The sequence below is a fragment of the Leucoraja erinacea genome, chromosome 14 (assembly GCF_028641065.1).
Source record: "Leucoraja erinacea ecotype New England chromosome 14, Leri_hhj_1, whole genome shotgun sequence".
Taxonomy (NCBI): domain Eukaryota; kingdom Metazoa; phylum Chordata; class Chondrichthyes; order Rajiformes; family Rajidae; genus Leucoraja; species Leucoraja erinaceus.
In genome coordinates, this window is record NC_073390.1 from 37,555,936 (window position 1) to 37,581,190 (window position 25,255).

At 41.2% G+C, this 25,255-nt stretch overlaps 1 protein-coding gene and 1 long non-coding RNA gene across 7 annotated transcripts in view; one reads left to right on the plus strand and one right to left on the minus strand.

Moving 5' to 3' along the window:
* The window catches only part of ppp2r3a (protein phosphatase 2, regulatory subunit B'', alpha), a 261,434-nt gene that overhangs the window by 203,620 nt on the left and 32,559 nt on the right, over window positions 1-25,255 (plus strand). For 4 of the 5 annotated variants that reach the window (XM_055646173.1, XM_055646175.1, XM_055646174.1 and 1 more), the window contains one exon: window positions 22,765-23,016. In XM_055646173.1, coding sequence (XP_055502148.1) covers window positions 22,765-23,016 — 252 coding nt within the window. Of the gene's footprint in view, window positions 1-18,080; window positions 18,386-22,764; window positions 23,017-25,255 lie in introns of those variants that run through there. The other variant, XM_055646177.1, reaches the window with a different exon arrangement.
* LOC129703586 (uncharacterized) lies at window positions 18-17,894 on the minus strand. Of its 2 annotated transcripts, none has more exons than XR_008724588.1 (5): window positions 17,760-17,894; window positions 12,694-12,845; window positions 9,823-9,897; window positions 5,557-5,612; window positions 18-959 (listed from the first exon to the last, which is right to left on the minus strand). It is a non-coding gene; the product is annotated as an uncharacterized LOC129703586 (long non-coding RNA). The 2 variants fall into 2 exon arrangements; XR_008724587.1 differs by lacking the exon at window positions 18-959 and adding an exon at window positions 4,190-4,374.

Sequence of the window (25,255 nt, forward strand, 5' to 3'; positions counted from 1 at the left end):
TATAATTTTTACAAAAACCTGTATGTCTTTGGAGTGTGGGAGGAAACCGGAGCCATCGGGGAAAACCCAAGCAGGTCACGGGGAAAACGTACAAACTCCATCCGGACACTGGCCGTAGTCAGGATCGAACCTGTGTCTCTGGCGCTACGAGGCAGCAACTCTACCACTGTGTGGGGAAAACACACAGTTCCTGCACTCTCTGTGTCTCTAAAACACACACACTCAGACTAGCATTCCCTCATGTTGAAAAACACTGTTCCTTCATTCTCTATCTTTCTAAAAAAAAAACATACACATACACATACATCACTTAGTCGAGTGAACAGGTTAAAACCCCCAGAAAGCACTTAATGTATTCTCACCCTTCAAACTGAATTGATCTTATATACGGACATAATATATCCAAGAAGCGTGGATACATCTTATTTTCCCCCAACTGATGTATAAGATGAATGTATCTCAAATTGGAGCGAGGATAGACTAATTAACCTGAGCACCGCACGTGAGCGTTAAACATGACATCACAGAACAGTTTGGAGACAGGTCAAGTTCCCATTTGACTCATTTTCCCATCAGCTTTTCCCTTATTCTAGTCAAAAAACAGTAAAGTATTTTTTAAACAGGTGAGAGATAGACTATTATTGATGTTCCAAACAACTTCAGTGCTCTTGTATACCAATCACAGGAAGCTAATATACGAGTGGAGTGAGCAGATGGATGGCAAATAATATGTGTGCCTTTATTATGAGAAGATTTTTAGTGCAGAAGAAAAATGTCTTACTGCAATTATGTGGGGCCTTGATGATTCCGTACCTAGAATACTGTGCACACAGTTTTGATCTCTTCCCTGAAAAATAATATACTCGCCGTTGAGGGAATGCACCGAAGATTCCCGATGTTGGTTCCAGGGATGATAGATTTTCCACATGAAGAGAGGTTGAGTAGACACAGCCTGAATTCTATGGAGTTTAGAAAAATGAGAGGAAATCTAATTGAAAGTTACACTAACACTTAACTATAACAGAGAACACAATATAATTTGGGGTGCAAGATAATGCGCAATATTCTTTTTAAATATTTTATATAATACCAATATATTATTTTCTTTACTGATCTGATGTATATGTGAGTCAATGGCTGTTGTGTCTTGTTCTTTTTAAATCTTTTATTCTGTGTCTTCTATGTACACACCGAAGGAGATGCAATGGAATTTTGTTGTACAGTTGTTGTGCAATGACAATAAACGCATTTCATTTCATTTCAAAGTTCATACTGGACTCTACAGGATGAACATCAGGGGAAAGTTGCTCCCCTTGCAGTCAAGACTAGACCCAGGTTCACAATATCAGTATAAAAGTTCAGCCATTTAAAACTGAGTGGAGAAAATGTTTGGTTCATTAACTAGTAATCTAATTGTATCGATCTTCACTCCAGGTAAATTCTCCAAATATCATCAGGTCCTATTGTTAAATAATTTCTGGGGTAAATGTTGAGAGCTGACTTCCATTATTTGGTTCTCAGTCTTTCCTTATTCAGCCAGGGAGCGGGTGGGCAGTTGGAGCCATAGAGGCTTACAGCTTGGAAACAGGCCCTTTGGCCCAACTTGCCCACACCGACCAACATGCCCATCTACACTAGTCCCACTTACCTGCATTTGGCCCATATCCCTCTAAACCTACCCTATCCATGTACCTGTCTAAACGTTTCTTAAAAATTGCGATTTTTCAAGGAATTTTGGAACTGCACTCATCCTCAAAAATTGAGAGAATTCAGATAATTGTAGATCTTGTAGAAAGCAGAAAACATTAGACTTAAGTTTAGACTTTAGAGATACAGCACAGAAACAGGCCCTTTGGCCCACCGAGTCCGCGCTGAGCAGGGATCACCCCGTACACTAGCAGTATCCAACACATTGGGGGCAATTTACAATTATCTTACCGAAGTCAATTAACCGGCAAACCTGTACGTCTTTGGAGTGTAGGAGGAAACTGGAGCACTCAGAGAAAAACCATGCAGTCACAGGAAGAACATACAAACTCCCGACAGCACCTGTTGTCAGGATCGTACTTGGACACTGGCGCTGCAAGGCTACAACTCTACCGTTGCACCACAGTGCAATACAATACAATACAATACAGTTTATTTGTATACGCCCCTGCTGCACCACTGTGCTGCCCCTGGGCAAAGGATTGGAGTTGTCAGGAGATGACTCACACACATAAGGATACTCAATGTCCGATCTACCTTTGTAGAGTCTACATGGTCCAGTTAAGATTGATGAGTGACGGTGGAGTGGTGGTGTCGTGGAATTCAGATTTGAGATTGAAGATTTCAAGGCCAGTTTATTGTCACATGTACCAATTAAGGTACAGTGAAATTCAAATTACCATACAGCCATACTAAACAAAAAGCACCAAGACACACAACGACATAAAAGTCAACATAAACATTCACCACAACGGATTCCCCATGTTCCTCACTGTGATGGAAGGCAATAAAGTCTAATCTTCTTGCCCTTTTATTCTCCCGCGGTCGAGGCAGTTGAACCATCCACAGTCGGGGCGATCGAAGCTCCCGCAGCCGGCAGTCAAAGCCCCCGTGTCGCGGCAATTGAAGCTCTTGCGGCTTGGAGTTCCCGAAGTCGGTCTCTGACCAGAGACTGCGAGCTCGGTGATGTTAAGTCCACAGGCTCCCCCGGTGGAGCTCAGAGGTCGATCCCTGGCAAAGGGATCGCGGGCTCCACGATGGTAAGTCCCCAGGCTGTCACGGTGGAGCTCTCGAAGCCGGTCTCCAGGAAAGGCCGCCAGCTCCTCGATGTTAGGCCGCAGTGCGGAAGGAGATCCGATCCAGAAAAAAATTGCATCTCCGTCGAGGTAAGATATTAGAAAGGGTTTCCCCCAACTCCTTCCCCCCCACCCCCTGCATAAAACAAGCTAAATAACACTAAAAACATGCATTCAACATACAATTATACAACAAAGAAGGAAGGGACAGGCAGACTGTTGGCGAGGCAGCCATTGCTGGCGCCACCCGGTGGAGATTGTTTGGGAGGATTTGGGAGCTCAGTGATGCTACTGGGGAGGGGTGGAGAGAGGAGGGTGTTGAAGTTAACAGGGGAACTAGAGGTTGTGCCTGACAAGTAAATTACTCAATTACTCAGTTTAGTTCCCGGTGGCAAAAGAAATCTGCCCTTTAAGAGTGATGAAGCACAGTGGCACAGCGGTAGAGTTGCCACCTTACACCACCAGAGACCCGGGTTCGATTCTGACTATGGGTGCTGGCAGTATGGAGTTTGCACATTCTCACCGTGACCACGTGGGTTTTCTCCAGGTGCTCCAATTTCCTCCCACATTCCAAAGATGTATAGGTTTGTAGGTTAATTGGCTTCTGTAAAATTGTAAATTGTCTCGAGGATAGTGCTAGTGTGGGCCAAAGGGCCCGTTTCCACGCTGTATCTCCAAACTAAACTAAAAGCAGCTCCATGTTGCAGCAAAGGCGTAACTCTGCATGGCTGACCCACAAGTGGCATGAATCGTACATCGTCCATGAAAATCACAAAAGTGATATCTAGATACACAATATTCATCGTCATATACATCGCCACTGAGTGCCTTGCCAATAATTTGTCTGTCCCTTCCTTCTTTGCTGTTTGTTTGTATGTGTTAAATGTATGTTTTTAATGTTCTTTAGCTTGTTTTATGTGGGGGTGTGGGTTGGGGGAATCCTTTTCTAATCTCTTACCTCACCGGAGATTTTTTTCCATATCGTATCTCCGTCCGCACTGCAGCCTAACATCGAGGAGTTGGCGGCCTTTCCTGGAGGCCAACTTCGAGAGCTCTACCGCGGGAGCTTGCGGACTTAACATCTGGGATTTGTACATCTCAACTCTGCATCAAGAATCCAGGAGGGAAATTGTTCACTCCCATCCATGCAGAACGTCCGCGATTTTAATTACATTTTATTTTCGTAGAATTTGAATCACAAATAAGGCAAGAATGTGACACTTTGTGATCCAATTTCCTCCATGGAAACTCTCCAGTTCCAATAAGCTGTCGGGAAAGCTAAAAGCAGCATTTGCTGCTCTTGCACTAACCACAGAGACACCAGTGCTTAGTAAGAGTAAGTTAACCCTGAATGGACCTCTTCCAAAATCTCATACAGTTATTGTGCTCCTCAGTACTATTCCCTAGTATCTTTGCTAAAACCATCTAACAAAAGGATAAAATACTGTGTTTGCTTTCTGCCTTCTTGATTGTCAGGGTACGAGTGTGAATCCTATATGCTCTTTGTATTTCTTCATTAATGATGTGCAGAGAAAGAAGAAACTGAAGATAGACACAAAGTGCTGGAGTGACTGAACGGGTTAGGCAGCATCTGTGGAAGAAAAGGATAGGTGACCCTCCTTCAGGTTGAAAGTAGGAGACGGGGGGGGGTGGGGAGAGATGGAGGGATGATGAGCTGGAGGCGAGGAAAGTTCAGTTTAGTTTATTGTCACATGTACCGAGTACAGTGAAAAGCATTTTGGTGCATGATAACCAGTCAGCAGAAAGACAATACATGATTACAATCAATCCATTTACAGTGTATAGATACATGATAAGGGAATAACATTTAGTGCACGGTGAAGCCAGCAAAGGATAGTCCAAGGGACATCAATGAGGTAGATAGTAGTTCAGCAATTGACTGATTCAGTTGCCTGATAACAGTTGGGAAGAAACTGTCCCTGAATCTCGGGCAGATCCCCGAAGACCTGGACCAATCAGGGCCAGCAACAAATGACCTCAGGCAGGGAGGTGTCCTATTGTTGGCTAGACAAGGTGTGATCTCAGGAGGGAAACAGTGTGGTGAATCGTGCAACTCGAGTGGAGGAAAGGTGCGGAGTGGGGGTGGGGCGGGGGAGTGTTAGTTGAATTTACTTACGTTTAAAGTTAGAAAAATAGAGAGAAGATGCACAACTTAAAATTAACCAAGTAACATATTTGTGGATGCTATTGTGCTCCAAATTTACTTTGTTGGCTGTAAAGAAGGACTGATGCATTAGCGTTGTAACAGACACAATCTTCAGTTATTGTTATTCTCAGAGATGTAACAACAACATGGAAATAGGCCATTTGGTCAATCAAGTCCATATCTCTCCATGCATAAGCAATCCAGCTAGGCCCAGTATCATCACCTTCTTCACATTCTTATTATTTTCATAATCGTATTGTGATATTATTATCGTGTTATTTTCATTTGGACATGCATCCAGATCTTTTTTTACAGCTACAATTGAATCTCTAGCATTGTATACTTCTCTTTGAAGTAGATTACTTCCTCATTTCATTACATTAAATCTCCAGCATAATGTCACCTGCAAATCTGTAAATTGTGTTTTCTATATCCGTTCAAATTTTGGTTACACATTACTATAGTAACCACTGTACACTTTTCTTTAGTCTGAAAAACATGTTTCAATTACTATTGTCAGATTCCTATTATTTCATCAATGTTTACACCCATTTAATCCATAGCTTATGATATTGATGGCATACCTATTATTATTTGGCATCTTACCAAGTACCTTCTGAAAGTCCATGTAAACCTCTTCAACAGCAAATTGCTCTTCAATCCTAAAAAAAACATTATCGACAGATAGGCATAATTTACATAATTTACTGAATATTAAAACAATATTAAAAATATTTTTTCATATTTTAAACAATATTTGACAATACTGTACTTATCTAATCAATCCATATTTATCACAATTGACTTGTCAGTTCTGTCCATGAATATTGTTTCTTGTACACTGCTCCCACTGAGGCTAAACTAACTGACCTACAGTTACCATTTATCCTTTTTTTTCTGAATAAGATATAACATTTGCTGTGCACTAATCCTTGGACATCCCCGTTGAACCTGTAGATGTTGGAAGATTTTTGAGGATATAACTAGGAAAAGGGACAAGGGAGAGCCAGTGGATGTATTGTACCTGAACTTTCAGAAAGCATTTGATAAGGTCCCACATAGGAAATTAGTGAGCAAAATTAGAGCACATGGTATTGGGGTAGGATGCTGACATGGATAGAAAATTGGTTGGCAGACAAGAAACAAAGAGTATCGATTAACGGGTTTCCTTCCAGAATGGCAGGCAATGACTAGTGGAGCTCCGCAAGGCTCGGTGCTGGGCCGTAGCTATTTACAATATATATTAATGATCATGATGAAGGGATTAAAAGTAACATTAGCAAATTTGCAGATGGCACAAAGCTGGATGGCAGTCTGAACTGTGAAGAGGATGCTATGAGGATGCAGGGTGACTGGGACAGGTTGGGTGAGTGGGCAGATGCATGGCAGATGCAGTTTAATGTGGATAAATGTGAGGTTATCCACTTTGGTGGCAAAAACAGGAAGGCAGATTATTATCCAAATTGTGTTGTTGGGAAAAGGGGAAGTACAAGGGGATCTGGGGGGTCCTTGTTCATCAGTCACTGAAAGTAAGCATGCAGGTACAGCAGGCAGCGAATAAATTTAATAGCATGTTGGCCTTCATAACAAGAGGAGTTGAGTGTAGGAGCAAAGAGGTCCTTCTGGAGTTGTACAGAGCCCTAGTGAGACCACACCTGGAATAGTATGTGCAGTTTTGGTCTCCAAAGTTAAGGAAGGGCATTATTGTTATTGAGGGAGTGCAGCGTAGTTTCACCAGGTTGATTCCCAGGATGGCAGGACTGTCATATGTTGATAGAATGGAGCGGCTGGACTTGTATACTCTGGAATTGAGAAGGACGAGAGGGGATCTTATTGAAACATATTCAGTTATTGTTATTCTCAGAGATGTAAGGGATTAAGGGGTTGGACACGCTAGAGGCAGGAAACATGTTCCTGATGTTGGGGGAGTCCAGAACCAGGGGCCACAGTTTAAGAATAAGGGGTAAGCCATTTAGAACGGAGATGAGGAAAAACTTTTTCACACAGAGAGTTGTGAGTGTCTGGAATTATCTGCCTCAGAAGGCGGTGGAGACTGGTTCTCTGGATGTTTTCAAGAGAGAGTTAGATAGAGCACTTAAAGATAATGGAGTCAGGGGATATGAGGAGAAGGCAGCAATGGGGTACTGATTGTGGATGATCAGCCATGATCACATTGAATGGCAGTGCTGGCTCGAATGGCGGACTCCTGCACCTATTGTCTATTGTCTATTATGGACAGTTCTTGTTTAATTTCCTCCCTTACTTCCCGAGCAACCCAGGATATGTCTATTTGAACAGGTAACCATCTATCACTTTCTCTGTAGTCAGTTTATGCCCCATCCAGAATCTCAGTTGCACCTTCATTTACTGAGACTCAATTAACACCTCAGTCATGCATTCTACCTACATTAATCAATTCTCCTCTTATAAACCTCACCTGTTCACATACCTACCGAATATTCTTGCAATGTCCTTTTATACTTGCTGCCAGTCTTCTGGATGCTCTCTCCTTGCCTCCTTTGTTTTTTTAATTTTCCTTCTAGATTTCATATAATCAACCTGGTTATCACATGGATGGGCTATTTTACCCTCTGCCTTTTTCATTTTCCAGGGAGCTCTGGCTTTAGTTTTCCTAGCCTTTCTCCTCATCAAAAAGTATCCACAATGCAGCTGAAACATTTCCACTTTGAAGGCATCCCATTGCAGTCTTACCTGCCAAGCAATGATTCTAAATTACCCGGGCCAGATCTATTCTTGGTTGTGTTGAAATTGGTACCTCCTCAATTGACTACATTTTTAATCTTGGAATCATCTATATCCTTTTTAATATTTATTCTGGATGTGATGGTATTATGCTCATTGTTCCTGGGATCTTCCCCCACTGATAATTGGCCTGCTCGTCTTCCAGAACCCCGTCCAAAATGCCACCTTCTTTGTTGGGCTAGAAACATACTGACCAAAAAAACTCTCTTCAATATACTGAAGAAGGGTTTCGGCCCGAAACGTTGCCTATTTCCTTCGCTCCATAGATGCTGCTGCACCCGCTGAGTTTCTCCAGCTTTTCTGTGTAACCTTCTCTTCAATATACATCAGGAACCCTTCCCCTTCTTACCACTTTTGTCTTGCTATCCCAGTCTTTGCCCAGTCTCTTATGTTTCTCTGCAAGTTTGCTCTTCCATAAATTAGAAGTCTACTGAAAGATCGCAGAAGTATATTGAACCTTTGTTCTGTCCTTGAACATTTCAAGATATCACCTCTCTCCAGCAGAGTAGTATTCTCCTTAATCAATGCTATCCCTCTGCCGTTCCTTCGTGAATACCTCATGTTAAAAATATTTAGAACTCATTGTTGCCTTTTGTTTTGAGCTAAACCTCTGCTACTGAAATAATATAATCCCTCCTGTTCAACTGCCCTGCAGGTCAGGAATAGTTGTTTTCCGAAAATTATAACTACTCTTCATTCAAATTCACACATGCACTGACTTCACAGCCCAACACCCGGACTTCCATCTGTATATATGTATATAGCGCCGCAGAATTGTGCACCTTTCCCCCCCCCCCCCCCCCCCCCCCCCTTCTCCCTTCTGTTTTTGTTTTCTGTTTCTTGTTTTCTGTACTAAATTATATGTATGCACTGAGTACGAGCAGCTTTTAATTTCATTGTACATGTATAGTGACAATAAATGGCATATCTATCTATATCTATCTATCATTAGCATTGTGCTAATTAATTTATTTGATTTTTTATTATTATATATAACTATGTGTACTGGATCTGTTAAGCTGCTTGAAATGTGAATGTCATGTTTCCATTGTTGGTACATATGACAAATAAACATTCTCTTGACTCTCTTGATATAATTAGTGGAGTATGCACTCATGTGCTTAATCAATTCCTGTAAGTTCCTGTACTGACAAGAATGTACTGTAAGCCTATCCTAGACCTTCGTGTACTTGCACCTACTTTGGTTAAGTCTAAAAAAACATATGACTTCTTCTGGTGACATTCATCTGTCTCACTCCCTTTATACATTTGTTCATTTTTTAACACCCATACATTGCCACAATTATTTGAATTTATCACCACAGCACTGTCCAGCTTTCCAGAGGATGTCATTGGTGTGAAGACAGGACATTGTCTTCACAAGAACCAGGGTGTCCACTTCTACCATTGCTATCATGGGCCAATGCATCTGCTACAGATAGATTGGTGATGTTGAGTTCAAGTAGGTTTACCACCTGTGTTGCTCACTCCCTACTACAGATCTAGTTGAGCACCTTTACCCTTTGAGCCTTGGCTAACTCAGCAAATACTAGCATTACCAAGGCACTTTTGTTGACAGACATTGAAGCCCTCGGCAAAGCACTTTCTGTGCCCTTGTTCCTCTCTCAGTGTCTCTTCCAAGTTTGTTCAACTTCAACATGCAGGAGCACTGATTCATCAGCTGAGAATTGTGGCGCATATATTTAAAAAAATAATTAAAAAATGTATTCACATTTAACAAAATGAATAGTTATGCATTTCATCAATGTCTATTGTCTATTGATAATTATGCTATTTACTTAGACGTTGAAACTATTCCACAATATTGATATTGCACAATCATTTCTTGCCCACTCTTGTACAACTAAAAGTTATTGAATCGATCCTAAACAATGAGAATTAATATTAGACAGCATAAGAAACAAACTGGAACCTAGGCCCCATTCTCAACAAAAATCATAATTTTCCTGCAATAGATCACATTAGAGATTCATAGGGTAATTTGCAAAATAAAAGATTCAATTGTTATAACACTTTAAAGTTTAGAATATATTATGGCATCTGCATATCAAGTTACAAAGATTTCATCTTTAACAAAGAATGTTATACCTTTTTACACGTTTGATGTGTATTGATTCCGTTCCCCACAGATCACAGAAAACTAAAGCAATCAGAATTGTGCTTCTGAAAGATATTTTAAAAGGAAATATGATAAATAGTTTGTTAAATGGAAAGACTTGCAATTTTGTACTATTTTACAGCCTGTGAAGCAAGCCTGAATTGTAGTCACTGCTATAACATAGGAAATGCAGCACCTAGCTACCTTCCTCAAATGACAACGGGGCAACAATGAGATGATCTATTTTAGTAAGGTCCGGCTAAGGATAAATATTGGTCAGGATACAGGGGAGAAATTGGTTAGTTTACTTTGGGGATGTAGTGTGAAATGTTTTGCATTCAACTGCACAGCTTTGATTTAACATCTTATCTGAAAGCACCTTTGACAGTGCTGCATTCCTCAGTGCTGCATCCAAATATCTACTTAGATTGCTGTGTTTAGTTTTAGAGATACAGCATGGAAACAGCTGTATTCGGTTCACTGAGTCCATGCCGACCATCGATCACTCGTTCACACTAGCTCTGTGTTATCCCACTTTCGTACCCATTCCCTACACACTAGGGGCAAGCTACAGAGGCCAATTAACCTACACACCTGGATGTCCTTGGGATGCGGGAGGAAATGGAGCGTTCAGAGGATAAAAATGTAGCCTTTTACAAACAGGTTTACTTTGTTCTGGGTGCCTGATGGTGTAGAAGTCCAATCCGTTAGGTCCTAAAACATTTTAAAGAAATAATATTCACCAGCAACAGAACAAACAGCTATTTACTTCTGCCCTGCCCTACTTTATCTGTTTATCAACATGGGAAAAATACTGTGTGTGCTACATCAGATACACAAAAGTTAGTGGTCAATTTATACTGGGAGTTCTCTCAAAACTTTAACAAAAGAGACATAAAAATCCTACTATTGCCAAGTAAAGGATGCTTATATGGGGCATAAATGGCAACATTGACTAGTTAGACAGAATGGCCTATATCTGTGTTGTGTGCTCAATCTAATTCTTCTGGGCTATTTCTGGATCTTGCACTGAAAGGACAAGCTAAAGCTCTCACGTGGAAATTGGCCCACTTTATGACCAAGTTAAGTTGGAGAAATCTAAATCCCAACTAACCAAACAAGTCGCACAGTGCCTGGTTATTTGCAGCATTTGAACCTGAAATATCCGCGACTTGCAAAATGCAACATCACCACGGTATTTGCAAATAACGTCATTACATCTTTGTGGAATATGCTGAAGCTGGGAAGCAGTGTGTGGCAGGTGCTAGATTAAATATAGCTCAGTGAAAGCTAGCTGGTGGGCAGTGACTATATTTTAACCCCTGCTTGTAGCCAATGTGAAGCGGTAAAACCTCAGGACTTCCAAAGGCAACAAGCCCCATAGATGCATGAGAATGGTGGTTTCCATTTTATTCCATGAGGCCATTATATTGTGTGATTAAGGGACAATGGGTACACTCTGGCATTGAATCATAACCATGTTCCATATATCTCCCACTGGCTGACCTTTCAGAGTTGGGTTCCTGGTTTCTCACCAAAAATGGTGGGAGGTTCATTTTCATACTGCATTGCAAATTATATTTAAATTTGTTGGGCTCCTGTGCAGCGAGTGAAGAAAAAGAGGGGGGGAAAAAAGAGCAATGGATGGGAAGTGGATAATTAGATTTTTATAAGGAAGTGAAATTTTGTTTGCTGCTGGGAACTGCCAATAGGCAACACAAGAGAAACATGGAAAGACAGCCAGAGGCAGCCAGTTCAGAGTCAAAGAATCCAGGGCTGAATACGTGGGTGGCAGAGGGTCTAGTGAGACTAAATTGACACATATGAACCTTGAGAGAAGTGCCAGGTGCACTATTGATATACAAAGTTTGGGACCACCAAAGTCATGGATCAAAAAGGCAGCTTAATATGGATGTTAGCTTTACTTGAAATAGGGTTAGAGAAATGTGTTGAAGTGCTTAATTGGGATGGTGACAGTGTGGTTTAATCCTGAATAATGGAAAATGAACTGGCGTTAGACTGGAATATACTCTGTTGAAGAAGGGATGAGATTGGCGTGGAAAGCCGGAAGACTACCAAGGCTAAATTAGTGGCAAGAAAAGTGGCGGGAAAGTTGCTGGAAATGTACTTGAGGCAGCTGGCGAAGGATGAAATGAAATGCAGGATGAGATAAAAAATAATAGGAAGCTGTCACTATATCCTTGACTTTCAAGAAGCCTTCATCCAATTTTGATTATTGATGTCTTTGAACCCCAGTCCATTAGGCATTATCTGTTCAGAATGCCCAACCAGGTTAGGAATAGAAAGCTCTTCCCCAAACAAAGGTCCTTTCACATGTTAAATGCTCTCCGATCATTTTTACAGAGAAGCCACATTGTGACATTGAAAGTTAGAGCAGAATCTAAAAAGTTAAACTCTAGTATGTATTTCAGTAAATAATATCCATCATGCATCGACTATGCAAGGTTGATTTATGAGCTTACTTTCCCAGACAGTGGGGCGGCAATTCTAATTTGCATGGCAGTGGTGATGTCAGGCATGATGAAATGCAGACATGAATGTGAAGCTTAAAGAGTGCATCTAATATTCGTCATGATTCAACAGGCCAAGAGGAAACTCAGCCATGTAAGCTCATGAAATGCTGCCCATTGCTGCTGGGTACACTGTGACTTGAGGTCAAACCCTCTTCCTCATCTGTTCCCATGTCCTTGGCTGCCATAGAGTGCAATAAGTTTGTCCAATGTTAACTGAAGTGGATGGATCATCTGCTAATGGACTGCCCTTGGTTCTCCAAATCAATAAAAACTTCCCTTAATCCTTATTTATTTCACAAGCAAACCCAGAGAATAAAAGTACTATACCGTCCGAAACAGCACTTTTCAGATTCTGAAGAAGGGTTCCGAGCCGAAACGTCACCTATTTTTCTTTCTCCAGAGATGCTGCCTGACCCACACTGAGTCACTCCAGCATTTTGTGTCTCTCTTCGGAATTAACCAGCATCGGAGGCTCCTTCCTACCCATAAGCAAAAGAAAGAACGTTTCATTATCAAGTATAGCTATATGGTTTGTTTTACTCCCTCCTGCCTTTCCATACCTCTCAACTTCGAAGAATCAATCCTGATTGAGAGACGGCCATGCACAATTAATTAATCAGACTCTATGAAATTGAGTTCTGGCATTAAAGCATTTAGTCAGTGTTATTTTTGTTCAGGTTGAGCTATCTCTTTTCCTTAGGATGCCTGCATATACTCAAACAGTGATGGAAAGAAAGAACATATTAATGGCATGACCCTTAACAGCATTGATGTACAGAGGGATCTTGGGATCCAAGGCCATCACTCCCTAAAAGGGGAAACACAAGTAGATGGAGAGGTAAAGAAAGCATATGTTGTGCTTGCGTTCATAGATCGGGGCATTGAGTATAAGAGTCATTAAGTCATAATGATAATGCAGCTGTATAGGACTTTGGTTAGGCCGCATTCGGAGTGCTGCATGCAGTTCTGGTGCCCCCATTACAGGAAGGATATAGAGGCTTTGAAAAGGATGCAGAGGAGCTTTACCAGAATGTTGCCTGGATTAGGGGGAAGTTGCTACAGGGCAAGGTTGGATAGACTTGAATTGTTTTCTGTGGAATGTCGCAGGTTGTGACTGAAGATAAAATCATGAGAGGTATGGATAGGTAGACAGTCAGAACCTTTTATCCCAGGATGGAAAAATCAAATACTAAATGGCATAGCTTTAAGGTAAGAGGGGCAACATTTAAAGGAGTTGTATGCAACAATTTTTTTTACATAGAGGGTGGTGAGTGCCTGGAACATGCTGCCGGGGTTGGTGGTTGAGGCAGCTACAATAATGATATTTATGAGACTTTTGGATAGGAATATAGAAATGCAGGGAATTGAGGGATCGGGATTCTGTGATAAAAGATGGCTTTGGCATCATGTTCAGCACAGACAGTGTGAGGCAAGGAGCCTGTTCTTGTGCTGTACTATTCTATGTCCTATTTTATCTGTTCTAAATGAGGTCAGTTAATAAAAAAAACTGACAATGCATGAAAATCCTTCTAACTAGGATAATGGCAAAGATTATTTTTTTCTTGTAAATTGTACACAAAATGTGTTATGAACAAAACTATCTGTTTTGGCTTTTCTTTCATTTGGCAATTGCCACTGTTTGCAAAGAGTGTAAGCTAATTTGGAGGATTAATGAATGTAAAGATTACTGTTATGCAATTATAGATATTTTAAATGCATCATATTTTGAACAACCACACATAGAAATATCTTTATTTTTAATTAATTAATACTAACCTTATATTGAGTTAGAATGAGATTCTCATATATTTTAGGAAATCTTTTTTAAATATAAAGAAGGAAATAATTTCCATTTGCAAAAACAGTTCAAGATCCCTGTCTTTATGACCCCAGATTATCTTAAATCACTTTAAAACCAATGAAATATTTTGGAAATGTGATATTGTGGGAAATGGGAAAATCATTCTTATACACAGCAAGGTCCTCCAAACAATAGTGTGATATAATCCTTATGGTAGAAATTATCTCAAAATAGTATTTATCTCTGATACCTCACCAGACGTCCATATGGGACTGCATATGGGAACCCAACTGTTTCACCCAGAGAGTTGTGAATCTGTTGAATTCTCTGCCACGGAAGGCAGTGGAGGCCAATTCACTGAATATTTTCAAGTTAGATTTAGCTCTTAGGGCTAAAGGAATCAATGGATATTGGGGAAAAAGCAGGAGCGGGGCTCTGATTTTGGATGTTCAGCCATGATCATATTGAATGGCGGTGCTGGCTCGAAGGGCCGAATGGCCTACTCCTGCACCTATTTTCTATTACAACACACACATCAATGGAGGATTCAGAACAAAAGTGTGCGGTTGCAAACCTCTCTAGTGCAATTCAACCTTTCAATAACATTTTCAAATTTGTGGATGACACTAAGATTGGTAGTGTGGTTAGCAAGAAGGACAGGAATAGACTGCATGATGGCATAGATAGGTTGGCTGAATGGGCAGATGTTGCAGATGATATTTAATACTGAGAAGTGTGAAGTGAAACATATTGCCAGAGAAAAATTGGTTATAAGTAAAACTCTGTTAAACTGTCAACAAAGGACTTTGGTGGTCCAGCTTTTCCAGATGCCAGCATAGAAACTGTTCCTATTAACGCTCCAGCATACCTCTAACATTTTAAATTCATTTTTTTTTTAAATATAGTATAATGCATTTTCAATTTAACTCACTAAATTTAAAGGGAGCATGGGAAACAGGCCCTCAAGAATTTAAAGGAAGAATGAGAAACAAAAGCAGGTGAGTTTCAAGGAAAGACAGGAAGCAGGGCCTTGGTGTGTCAGGGAACACAAGAAAGATAGTGTGTTCAAGGGAGCTTGAGGATCATCAACTGATGAATCAGATGCTGAACCATCAGGGCTAAATAAAAGGTGAAACATTCTGTGATGATTCACTTTGAGGGCACACATCTTTGTTTAAATGGTTAATTATCCAATATCATTGGTGTTCATAAAGACATGGAGGTCTGAAAATTGATCTGCATGTACATTAAGCTCGTAGGAAGTTAATTGTAATGATACGTTTATTGATAGAAAGTTTGAGTCAAGAGTAAATATATCTTACTAGATAAATGAAGGGTCCATGTGAGATTGCACCTGGAATATTGCATGTAGGGCTTGTCCTACGACCTAAGAAAGGAGTACAACAAAGGTTCACCAGATTGATTTCTGGGATAGTGGAATAGACCCTTGAGGAGAGATTATGCAGACTGTGCTTTCTTTAATTTAGAAAAATGAAAGATGATCCAAAGATAAATTGTTCTAACAGCTGTTCCAGGTGTCGACTCCTGTATATTGGCGAGCCCAAGCTCGGCAATCGTTTGGCTGAACACCTCCGCTCAGTCCGCCAAAACTAACCTGATCTCCCGGTTACTCAGCACTTTAACTCCCCCTCCCATTCCCAATCTGACCTTTCTGTCCTGGTCCTCCTCCATTGTCAGAGTGAGGTCCAGTGCAAATTGGAGGAACTGCACCTCATATTTTGCTTGCGCAGCTTACATCCCAGCGGTATGAATATTGACTACTCTAACTTCAAGTAGCCCTTGTTTTCCCGCTCTCTCCATCCCTTCCCCAGTTATCCCACCAGTCTTACTGACTCCGACTATATTTTATCTCTGTACCTCCCACTCCCCTGACATCAGTCTGAAGAAGGGTCTTGACCCAAAATGTCACCCATTCCTTCTCTCTAGAGATGCTGCCTCTCCCGCTGAATTACTCCAGCATTTTGTATCTACCTTGTTCTAACAGCTCCTAGGTTGGATGTGGGGTGAGGATGTTTCCCTGACTAGAATATCTAGAACCAGTGGATAAGACCATACGACATAGGAGTAGAATTATGCCATTCAGCCCATTGAGTCTTCTCCACCATTCAATGACAGCTGATTTATTTTCCTCTCAACCACATTGTCCATGTAACCTTTGATGCCCTTCCTGAACAAGAACCTATCAAACTCCACCTTAGAAATACCCAATGTCTTAGAAACATAGAAAATAGTTGCAGGAGTAGGCCATTCGGCCCTGCGCCACCATTCAATATGATCATCCAACTCGGTATCCTGTACCTGCCTTCTCTCCATACCTCCTGATGCCTTTAGCCACAAGGGCCACATCTAACTCCCTCTTAAATATAGCCGATGAACTGGCCTCAACTACCTTCTGTGGCAGAGAATTCCAGAGATTCACCACTCACTGTGTGAAAAATATTTTTCTCATCTCAGTCCTAAAAGATTTCCCCCTTATCCTTAAACTGTGACCCCTTGTTCTGGACTTCCCCAACATCGGGAACAATGTTCCTGCATCTAGCCTGTCCAACCCCTTAAGGACAAGGAGAAGACAAGGACTTGGCCTCCACAGCTGTCTGTGGCAATGTTGCAAGGGTGTAGCCTGAAAATAAGGCTCAAAATTAGAAGAAATATCCTCAGTCAGATTAGAGGGATTACGTGGAAATACATACTTAAGAGAGCTGTGAAGCCTCAGCTACTGAGTATATTCAGGACAGGGACAGATAGTTTGGGGGGAATATTAATGGAATCATAAGTTGTAGGAGCACAATTAGGCCATTTGGCCAATCAAGTCTACTCCACCATTCAATCATGGCTGATCTATCTTTCCCTTTCAACCACATGGTCCTGCCTTGTCCCTATACCCCTGACACCCTCGCTAATCAAGGGGGTGGGCTAAGGGCAGGAAGGTGGAGCTGAAGGAAAAGGTTGGCTGTGATCCTACTGAATGGTGGAGATTGCCCTGGTGTGTCAGGTGGATTGTAAGAACCATGGCTCTGGAGTGGGAAAATGTGTAATTAGAGTCTGGAGTTCACTGCCTGTAAGAGTCATAGAGCTACACAAGGAATGGAAACAGGCACTTTGGCCCAAACTGGCTATGCCAACTAAGTTAGCATTATGGGCTAGTCCCATTTGCTTGTGTTTGGCCCACACCCCTCCTAACCATATATCTGTTCAAATATATTTTGAAAGTCGTGATTATATCCTTTCTATAGCTTCCTCTGCAGCTCATTCCAGATACAGGCAACCCTAGGGGAAACAGATTCAATCTGCATCTTCATAAATGGATTAGATGGGGTTTGCTATCTGGAATGACCTGGCCTCCCCCATTGCCATAACAATTCTATGTTGAATTTAAATACTAAGTATTTTAAATTTCCCATTTCAAATGCAAAATCACATATACTCAACGAATAGCCTGTGCATAACAGTTGAAGAGGTATATAGCCGCATATACTCAATGAATCGCCTGAGGATATAACAGTGAAGTATACCCGCGTATGCTCAAAGAATCAATCGCCTGTGCATATAACAGTTGAAGAAGTATAGTCACCTTTCTGGATACCATCAAAAAGAGACGAGTTAAATTAAGCAGTCCAGGTTAAGGTTTGCCAAGCTGGTATTTTAAAAGACTGGGAGAAAAAATGATGTTCCCATGTAGAGTATAATTGGAGCAACATAAAAATGTCTGACACTTTCTTTATAGTTGCAATTTTTCATCTGGTAAACGTTGAGACGTGTAATTCACATCTTCCCTGCAATTAACTGCTTCAAGGCCAGACAGAGCTAATTTCAATTCAGGCATCTCTGTAGTACACTGGGGTCCTGAGAGGTGGAGGGAGGGGGGGTCTTGTAGCTTCTTTGTTCAATCTTGCCCAGGCAATGAATGGAGTCAAGAGAATTGTGGTGGGAAGAAGAGCTGGGTGCAAGACTTGTGCAAACTCAGCGCATCCTGGAGTGGCGTTGAACCTGGATCGGTGCATGATCATTACTGCTTAACCCACTGAGGGAGGGCACCAGCAACCCTGGCAGAGCTCAGCAAACTGCAGGAGTGGCGACCCGCCCCACCACGAAAACTCGAAGCTGTCTCTGCATTTGTCTTCTGATTCTTCATGATGTCTCCCGGTCGAAATTTATTACCGAGAGCCGCTTCTGCAGATGCTATATGAAAGAAAGAAGGTGCGTGGAGAGTGTTTTGCAAGTTCTCAAAGGGTTAAAAGCGTGCGGGACTGCCCCATTTCTTCTATTCAGGAGTCATTTGGGATCCCAGATAAATTCTTCTGTTGTGATTTATCATTGTGTCTTTTGTTTTTAATCGTGGATTGTGTGGCAACTTTCACTTTTAAATATGGGTTTAATTGTTTGCATCGGTACAAATGAGCAGAGTCCTTTTCTTCTACGGATTTGTATCTCTTCCACCTACGAGTGGATTCCTTTTTGTTTCCCCGTGAAAGCCTGCACTTAAGGAGACACCGGAGAACGTTAGCCTCTGGGGAAATAGATTGCATCTGTGCTTGTGGCGAGGGCGATGGATTGCAGGCGGTTCCTTGCTATGGGTCATGCTGCTTTTTTATTTATCCGCAGCGCAGGCTGACCCCAGTAACTTGTGTGCTGTTTCTCTGGAGTTGGTTTCTCGCTTTCTGTTCCAACTCGTGTGCTTGAAGACGGATCCTCCTCAAAGCCACCCACTCCCATTGCCACGTCCTCTCGAATCCCATCATCAACAAGTTCCCGAGGTCTTGAAATACTTTCTGCCACTGTCGATATGTGTTCTAAGTAAGCACAGAGATGTGAACAAAAATACAGGAATTTCAGCTGGAAATACACATTTTATTTTTAGAAACACTCAACAAATTTGAGTATCCTCTGTCAAGACAAGAGATAAGTCAAGAGTGTTTAACTGTTCTATGCACCGGAACTGAACAATTCAATTCATCAAAACTGGGTCTGAAGATGGGTCTCGACCCGAATCGTCACCCATTTCCTTCTCCAGACGCTGCCTGCCCCGCCGAGTTACTCTAGCATTTTGTATCTCAGTAACTCAGCGGGGCAGGCAGCGTCTCTGGTGAGAAGAGAATGGGTGACATTTCGGGTCAAGACTATCCTTCAGACTTTCTTTATTTTTGCATCTAAACTCTAACTTGGATTAACCATATAACAATTACAGCACGGAAACAGGCCATCTCGGCCCTACAAGTCCGTGTCGAACAAATTTTTTTCCCCCTTAGTCCCACCTGCCTGCACTCATACCATAACCCTCCATTCCCTTCTCATCCATATGCCTATCCAATTTAATTTTAAATGATACCAATGAACCTGCCTCCACCACTTCCACTGGAAGCTCATTCCACACCGCTACCACTCTCTGAGTAAAGAAGTTCCCCCTCATATTACCCCTAAACTTCTGTCCCTTAATTCTGAAGTCATGTCCTCTTGTTTGAATCTTCCCTATTCTTAAAGGGAAAAGCTTGCCCACATCAACTCTGTCTATCCCTCTCATCATTTTAAAGACCTCTATCAGGTCCCCCCTTAACCTTCTGCGCTCCAGAGAATAAAGACCTAACTTATTCAACCTATCTCTGTAACTTAGTTGTTGAAACCCAGCAACATTCTAGTAAATCTCCTCTGTACTCTCTCTATTTTGTTGACATCCTTCCTATAATTGGGCGACCAAAATTGTACACCATACTCCAGATTTGGTCTCACCAATGCCTTGTACAATTTTAACATTACATCCCAGCTTCTATACTCAATGCTCTGATTTATAAAGGCTAGCATACCAAAAGCTTTCTTTACCACCATATCTATATGAGATTAAAATATATTTTAAAATTCTTATTTGCAGCAGCCTAACTGGCTCACTAATGAAATAACACAACAAATCAATATATATTAATCAACACGACAAATTATCAGTAATACTAAGTACCTGGACCATAATAGTGCAAACTAAATTTCTGAGTCTAACCAAAACAAAGTCCAAGGTAGATCTTAGCAGAGGTCGGGTTATGCAGGGTGTTTCAAGAACCTTATGGTTGAAAGGAAGAAGTTGTTCTTGATCCTTCTCAGGAGATCGTGGTTCTCGGGCTCCTATACCTTCCCGATGGTACCATGAGATAGAATTGTAGCCTGGTAGGTGTGGGCCTTTGATGTTAGTTGCCTTTTTGAGGGAGTGCTTCATGTAAATGACTTTGGTGGGGAAGGAATACTCATGATGGACTGGGCAATGTCTACCACTTTGTGCAGCCTCTTTCATTCATTGAAGTTATCGAAACATGGCGTGATGCAACCAGTCGGTATGTTCTCTACACCTGTAGAAGTTCGATAGAGCATTCGGCAACATCCCGAATCTCCTTAATCTTTTAAATAAGTAGAGGTGTTGATGGGCGTTATATGTGATTGTATCAATGTGCTGGGCCCAGGATAAATCTTTACAGATTATGCACATCCAGGAACCTGAAGCTGTGATTCTCCACCCCTGTGCCATCGATGTCAATAGGTTCCTGGATCCCTGGCTTTCCCTTCAGAAGTCAACAATCAGCTCCTTTGCTTTGCTAAAGTTGAAAGGAAGATTGTGGAAAGAGGATTGGGTTAATGCCTCGGGTCAATGTGTTTCAAGAATCTTCTGGGTTGTTTTCCTTTCTAATTGGAGCCCAGTTAGGAATTGAGATAATGCAAATAAACATTACAAATGTCATTAAAAAGGGTATGTCCTTTAGAGGTGGCAAAATTTGAGGGATAAATTTGTGGTATTAACTCGTGTAATAAGATTTATTTAAATATAATGCATTTCATTGCATTGTCTATGTTCCATTATATAATGGATTGTCACACAAAAGTTACCATCCCTAAACCATTCCGTAGGGTAAAGGCAAACAGTGTTACATGTCATTAACCACACAAATTTGCTGTTTAACCCAGCAGGTTTGTAAAAACTAGATGTGCACCAGTTTCTAACCTTTTTTTTCATTTCAACTTTAGATTTTTTCTCAATTTCTACTCCATGCTCAGTTAGTTTTCTCCAAATATAGCTCTTTGATTAGAATGTAGAACTATGGGGAAATCTCTATATAAAAAGCAGGAACATAGTAAACCAGACTAGAAACATTAGAATGGGTTGGAAGATTCCCTCCAAAGAGCTGTATTGAAGGAAAGTGGTGCTGAGGTAAAAGATTAGCCATGATCTTATTAAATGGCAGAGTAAACATGATGGCCTTTTCCTACTTCTATGTCTTGAACTCTTAAATAAATTTCCCCTGATCTTTTGGATGCATTAATGACCGCGATGTATGTTTGTGCTGTTTAGTTTAGGACTTGGTCATAAGTGGATAAATAATCTTTGTATTTAACCCAAATCTAAAGATCATTTCCTCCTTTTGCTTATCAAAGAGCTGTTCAGTTTTACCTTAAACCAACTGTTCAGTTTTACCAACTTACTGTGGGGAGTTACCAGAATCAAAATTATACATTCTTAGACCATTCAAATGTTTAATATTATTGATTTGAATTATATACCATTACATAAGTAACAGTGGCTTCAAATAGTTATCAGTGCAAAACTATTGCATTCCTTCCATCTAATTAATATATTGCTGAATTTATATGGCAGTTTCAATGAGGGAATTGTGTTCTCTGTTTTAGGGTTAAACATATACATGTTTCAAAAAATAAATTTAGATATAGTAAATTGCTGTGAGATCTAACTGGTATTTATGAACTATATATGTGTAAAAATGGTGTTGCAATATCAACTGGCAAATGTCCTCTAATCTCTAAGATTTTTGAATCTCCTTTTGTCTTGGTTAGTTGGAGGATATTGTTAGTATTTTTACTATTATTGAAAAATGAAATGTGCACTTGCTCACTTGTGCCAGAAAGTACTACACTACTGAAAATATTACTTAGCAACTTTACTCAGAGCCCCAAACAGCTTGAGTGATGAATGTAATCCATCGATAGAAAGTTGTTTGGGTGGGTGCTGAGTTTCAAATGGGCTGCCTTAAACTCCAGGACGTTACCTCTGAATATTTTTTGTATTGACCCTTTCACTGTGCAGAGGTAATGACATCTGCCAATGGAGTATTTTGGGGATTTCTGCAATGTAAACACAAAATGGAAATTTGTGCAACTCCTATCCAGAATAGAAACATAGGAAATAGGTGCAGGAGTAGGTCCATTCGGCTCTTTGAGCCAGCACAGCCAGTCAATATGATCATGGCTGATCATCCAAAATCAGTACCCCGTTCCTGATTTCTCCCCATGTCCCGTTAGCCCCAAGAGCTATATCTAACTCTCTCTTGAAAACATCCAATGTATGATCTCCATTGCCTTCTGTGGCAGATAATTCCACAGATTCACAACTCTCTGGGTGAAAAAGATTTTCCTCGTCTCAGTCCTAAATGGCCTACCCCTTATTCTTCTTTTTTCCTTCCTGAATAGCTCACTTATTCAGGAAGGAAACAAGTCAACTTTGATGAAACATGAAACAATTTTCACAGCACCATTTACAAGGAGCCATTGCAGAATTTAAACTACTTGTTCCATTGTTTCTTTTACAGGTCCAAAGCATTAAAGAAAAGAAACCTGGAACTCCTCCTCCCACTGTAACGACCGTGACTCCCAGTCCTCCCACTGTAAACAAAGTTGTTGTCAGCACTCCGGCACCTGTAAACATTCCACGCTTCTACTTCCCTAAGGGACTTCCAAGTGTCAGCAATAACCATGAAGAGACCATTGCCAAGGTTGAAGTTGCCTTTGCTGAGTTTGAGGATGAAAAGGGCGATATTTATGAAATGGGCAAAATCGCAAAGGTAAGGAGTAACAAGCACATTTATTTTGTTAACCGGTGTACAGTTTTCCCCCTAGACTATACTGTTATTTGTTTGATTGCTTGACCACTCTTTGTAGGCATTGGTGGGATTTCTACAATGGGAACACTGTCACTAACCTCAAAATGGAAATATTCAGGCACTTGGAAGTCAAGAGGCAAACTAGTGCAATTCATGATAATCTGAAATGGATACAGAAAGTTCTGCAAATTCTTAACAAGTAGGCAATGTCTGTGGAGAATTGTTTCATTAGTTAGTGTTACAGATTGATGAGCAGTTCTGGCTGACCTGCTGGGTCTTTACAGAATTTTCTGTGCTCGCTTGAGCTAAAATTTCAATTTGTCACCCAGTTGTCAATTTATGAAGTGTTCCTTCACAGGCCATCTGTTTATCTCTCCTTCAAATGTACTTTCACAATCAGGTAGATCAATATATAGCATGCTCTGAGGAAAGATGATGAGATTATAGTGTCCATTGTTCCTTGGATACCCTTATATCTCTGGCAGACCCAAATTCATTTCTCCAGTGACTGTGTGGGTTTGCTCCGGGTACTCTGGTTTCCTCCCACTCTCCAAAAACATGCAGGTTTGTAGGTTAATTGGCTTGGGTAAAATAGCCCGAGCGTGTTAGTGTACAGGGCGATCACTGGTCGGCACGGACTCTGGTCGGTTGGCCGAAGGGCATGTTTCTGCGCTGTATCTCTAAAGTCTAAATTAGTCTCAAGGTTGGCATTGCACCATATTTGCACTGTTAGTTATTGACAAAGGAGTATAGTGTTGGTGTTGCACACGCAACTTGTGATTGACATGCCCAGTAGTTTACTTTGTTGATCAACCTTGCTGCCTTCATGGACTGAGGTGACACCGAAGGCTGTGCGACGGGTGAAAAAACGAGGCAGCTTCGGGAGCAGGTGGTGTTCCTGCCGAGTTTCTAAAACCTGATAGACAAATGCTTCAGTCACAAGTTCACAACCTTTTTTGCCATGTCCAGGAAGTGGAAGACATGCCAAGGGATATTTGAACCTGTAGTTATGACCATCTTCAAGAATGAAGACAAATTCAAGTGCAACGACTACAGAGGGTCTATTTGCTGCCTGCCTGCAATGAACATCATCAGAATCTTTCTTGACCCTGTCTACTCTGTGACTGAAGAGCTGCTCCATAAATCGTTCTGTGGATTCCAACCATTTGGAAGCACAATATGTATGATCTTCACTGCTTGACAACTCCAAGAGAAATATAGGGAACAGAGTCACACTATACCTGGGCTTTTTTTGTCCTTGCAGAAGCCTTTAAACAATAAAATCCTGGGAGTGTCCTCCAATTTGCTGCTCACAGGAACTTATCCCAATTGTTTGTCCACTTGAGAATATTGCCAACCATAAACATAATGACTGGTACCACAACAAACCCAATCACCGTGTCAAACATGGGTACAAATATTGATCCAAATTTCTCACCACAAAGCTGCACCACAACTCCTAACATTCCACTGCAGAGGAGCTAATTTAAAGAATAAATAGGGAACTCTTTAATCTGTGTCACCTCCATAGCAGAATCAAAGTCAGCCTCTTCATTCATCACTGGGCCACCAAAGCACATGAGGGAAGGTGTCTTGCATGTAAGAACTACTTCAGTCAGAGGGTGCTGATTGTTGACTTCATTGCCACAGATGGCTGTGGAAGCCAAGTCGTTGGGTATTTTTAAGGCAAGAGATTGACAGATACTTAATTGGTGTCATGGGTTATGGGGAGAAAGCAGGAGAATGGGGTTGAGAGGATAGATAGATCAGCCATGATTGAAAGGCGGAGTAGACTCGATGGTCCGTATGGCCCTCTTCTGCTCCAATGACTCGTGAACTGCAAAGTCCTTCTGTCAGTCTCTCCCCATTGAACAACACTGATCTCTAACATTGAAAGTTCACAATAAGGTGAAGAAACTTGGGTTGCTTGCATGCTTTGGGAACCACCTCTCAACAAAGGCAGACGTTAATAAGGAAAATTACCACTGCCTTCAGGACTGTCCATTTGAGAAAAAGAGCATTTGGGGGTGAAGACCTTAACTCTGGCTTAAAAAAAACTCCTCGTTGTTGGTCAATGATCCCTGCTCTCTACGCTTCTGAGACTTAGACTGCCTACATCAGGCCTTGAATCCATGGAGTGATACCACTTCAAATGTTTGAAATCTATTGGCAGGACGTGCGAAACAATGTCGATATCCTC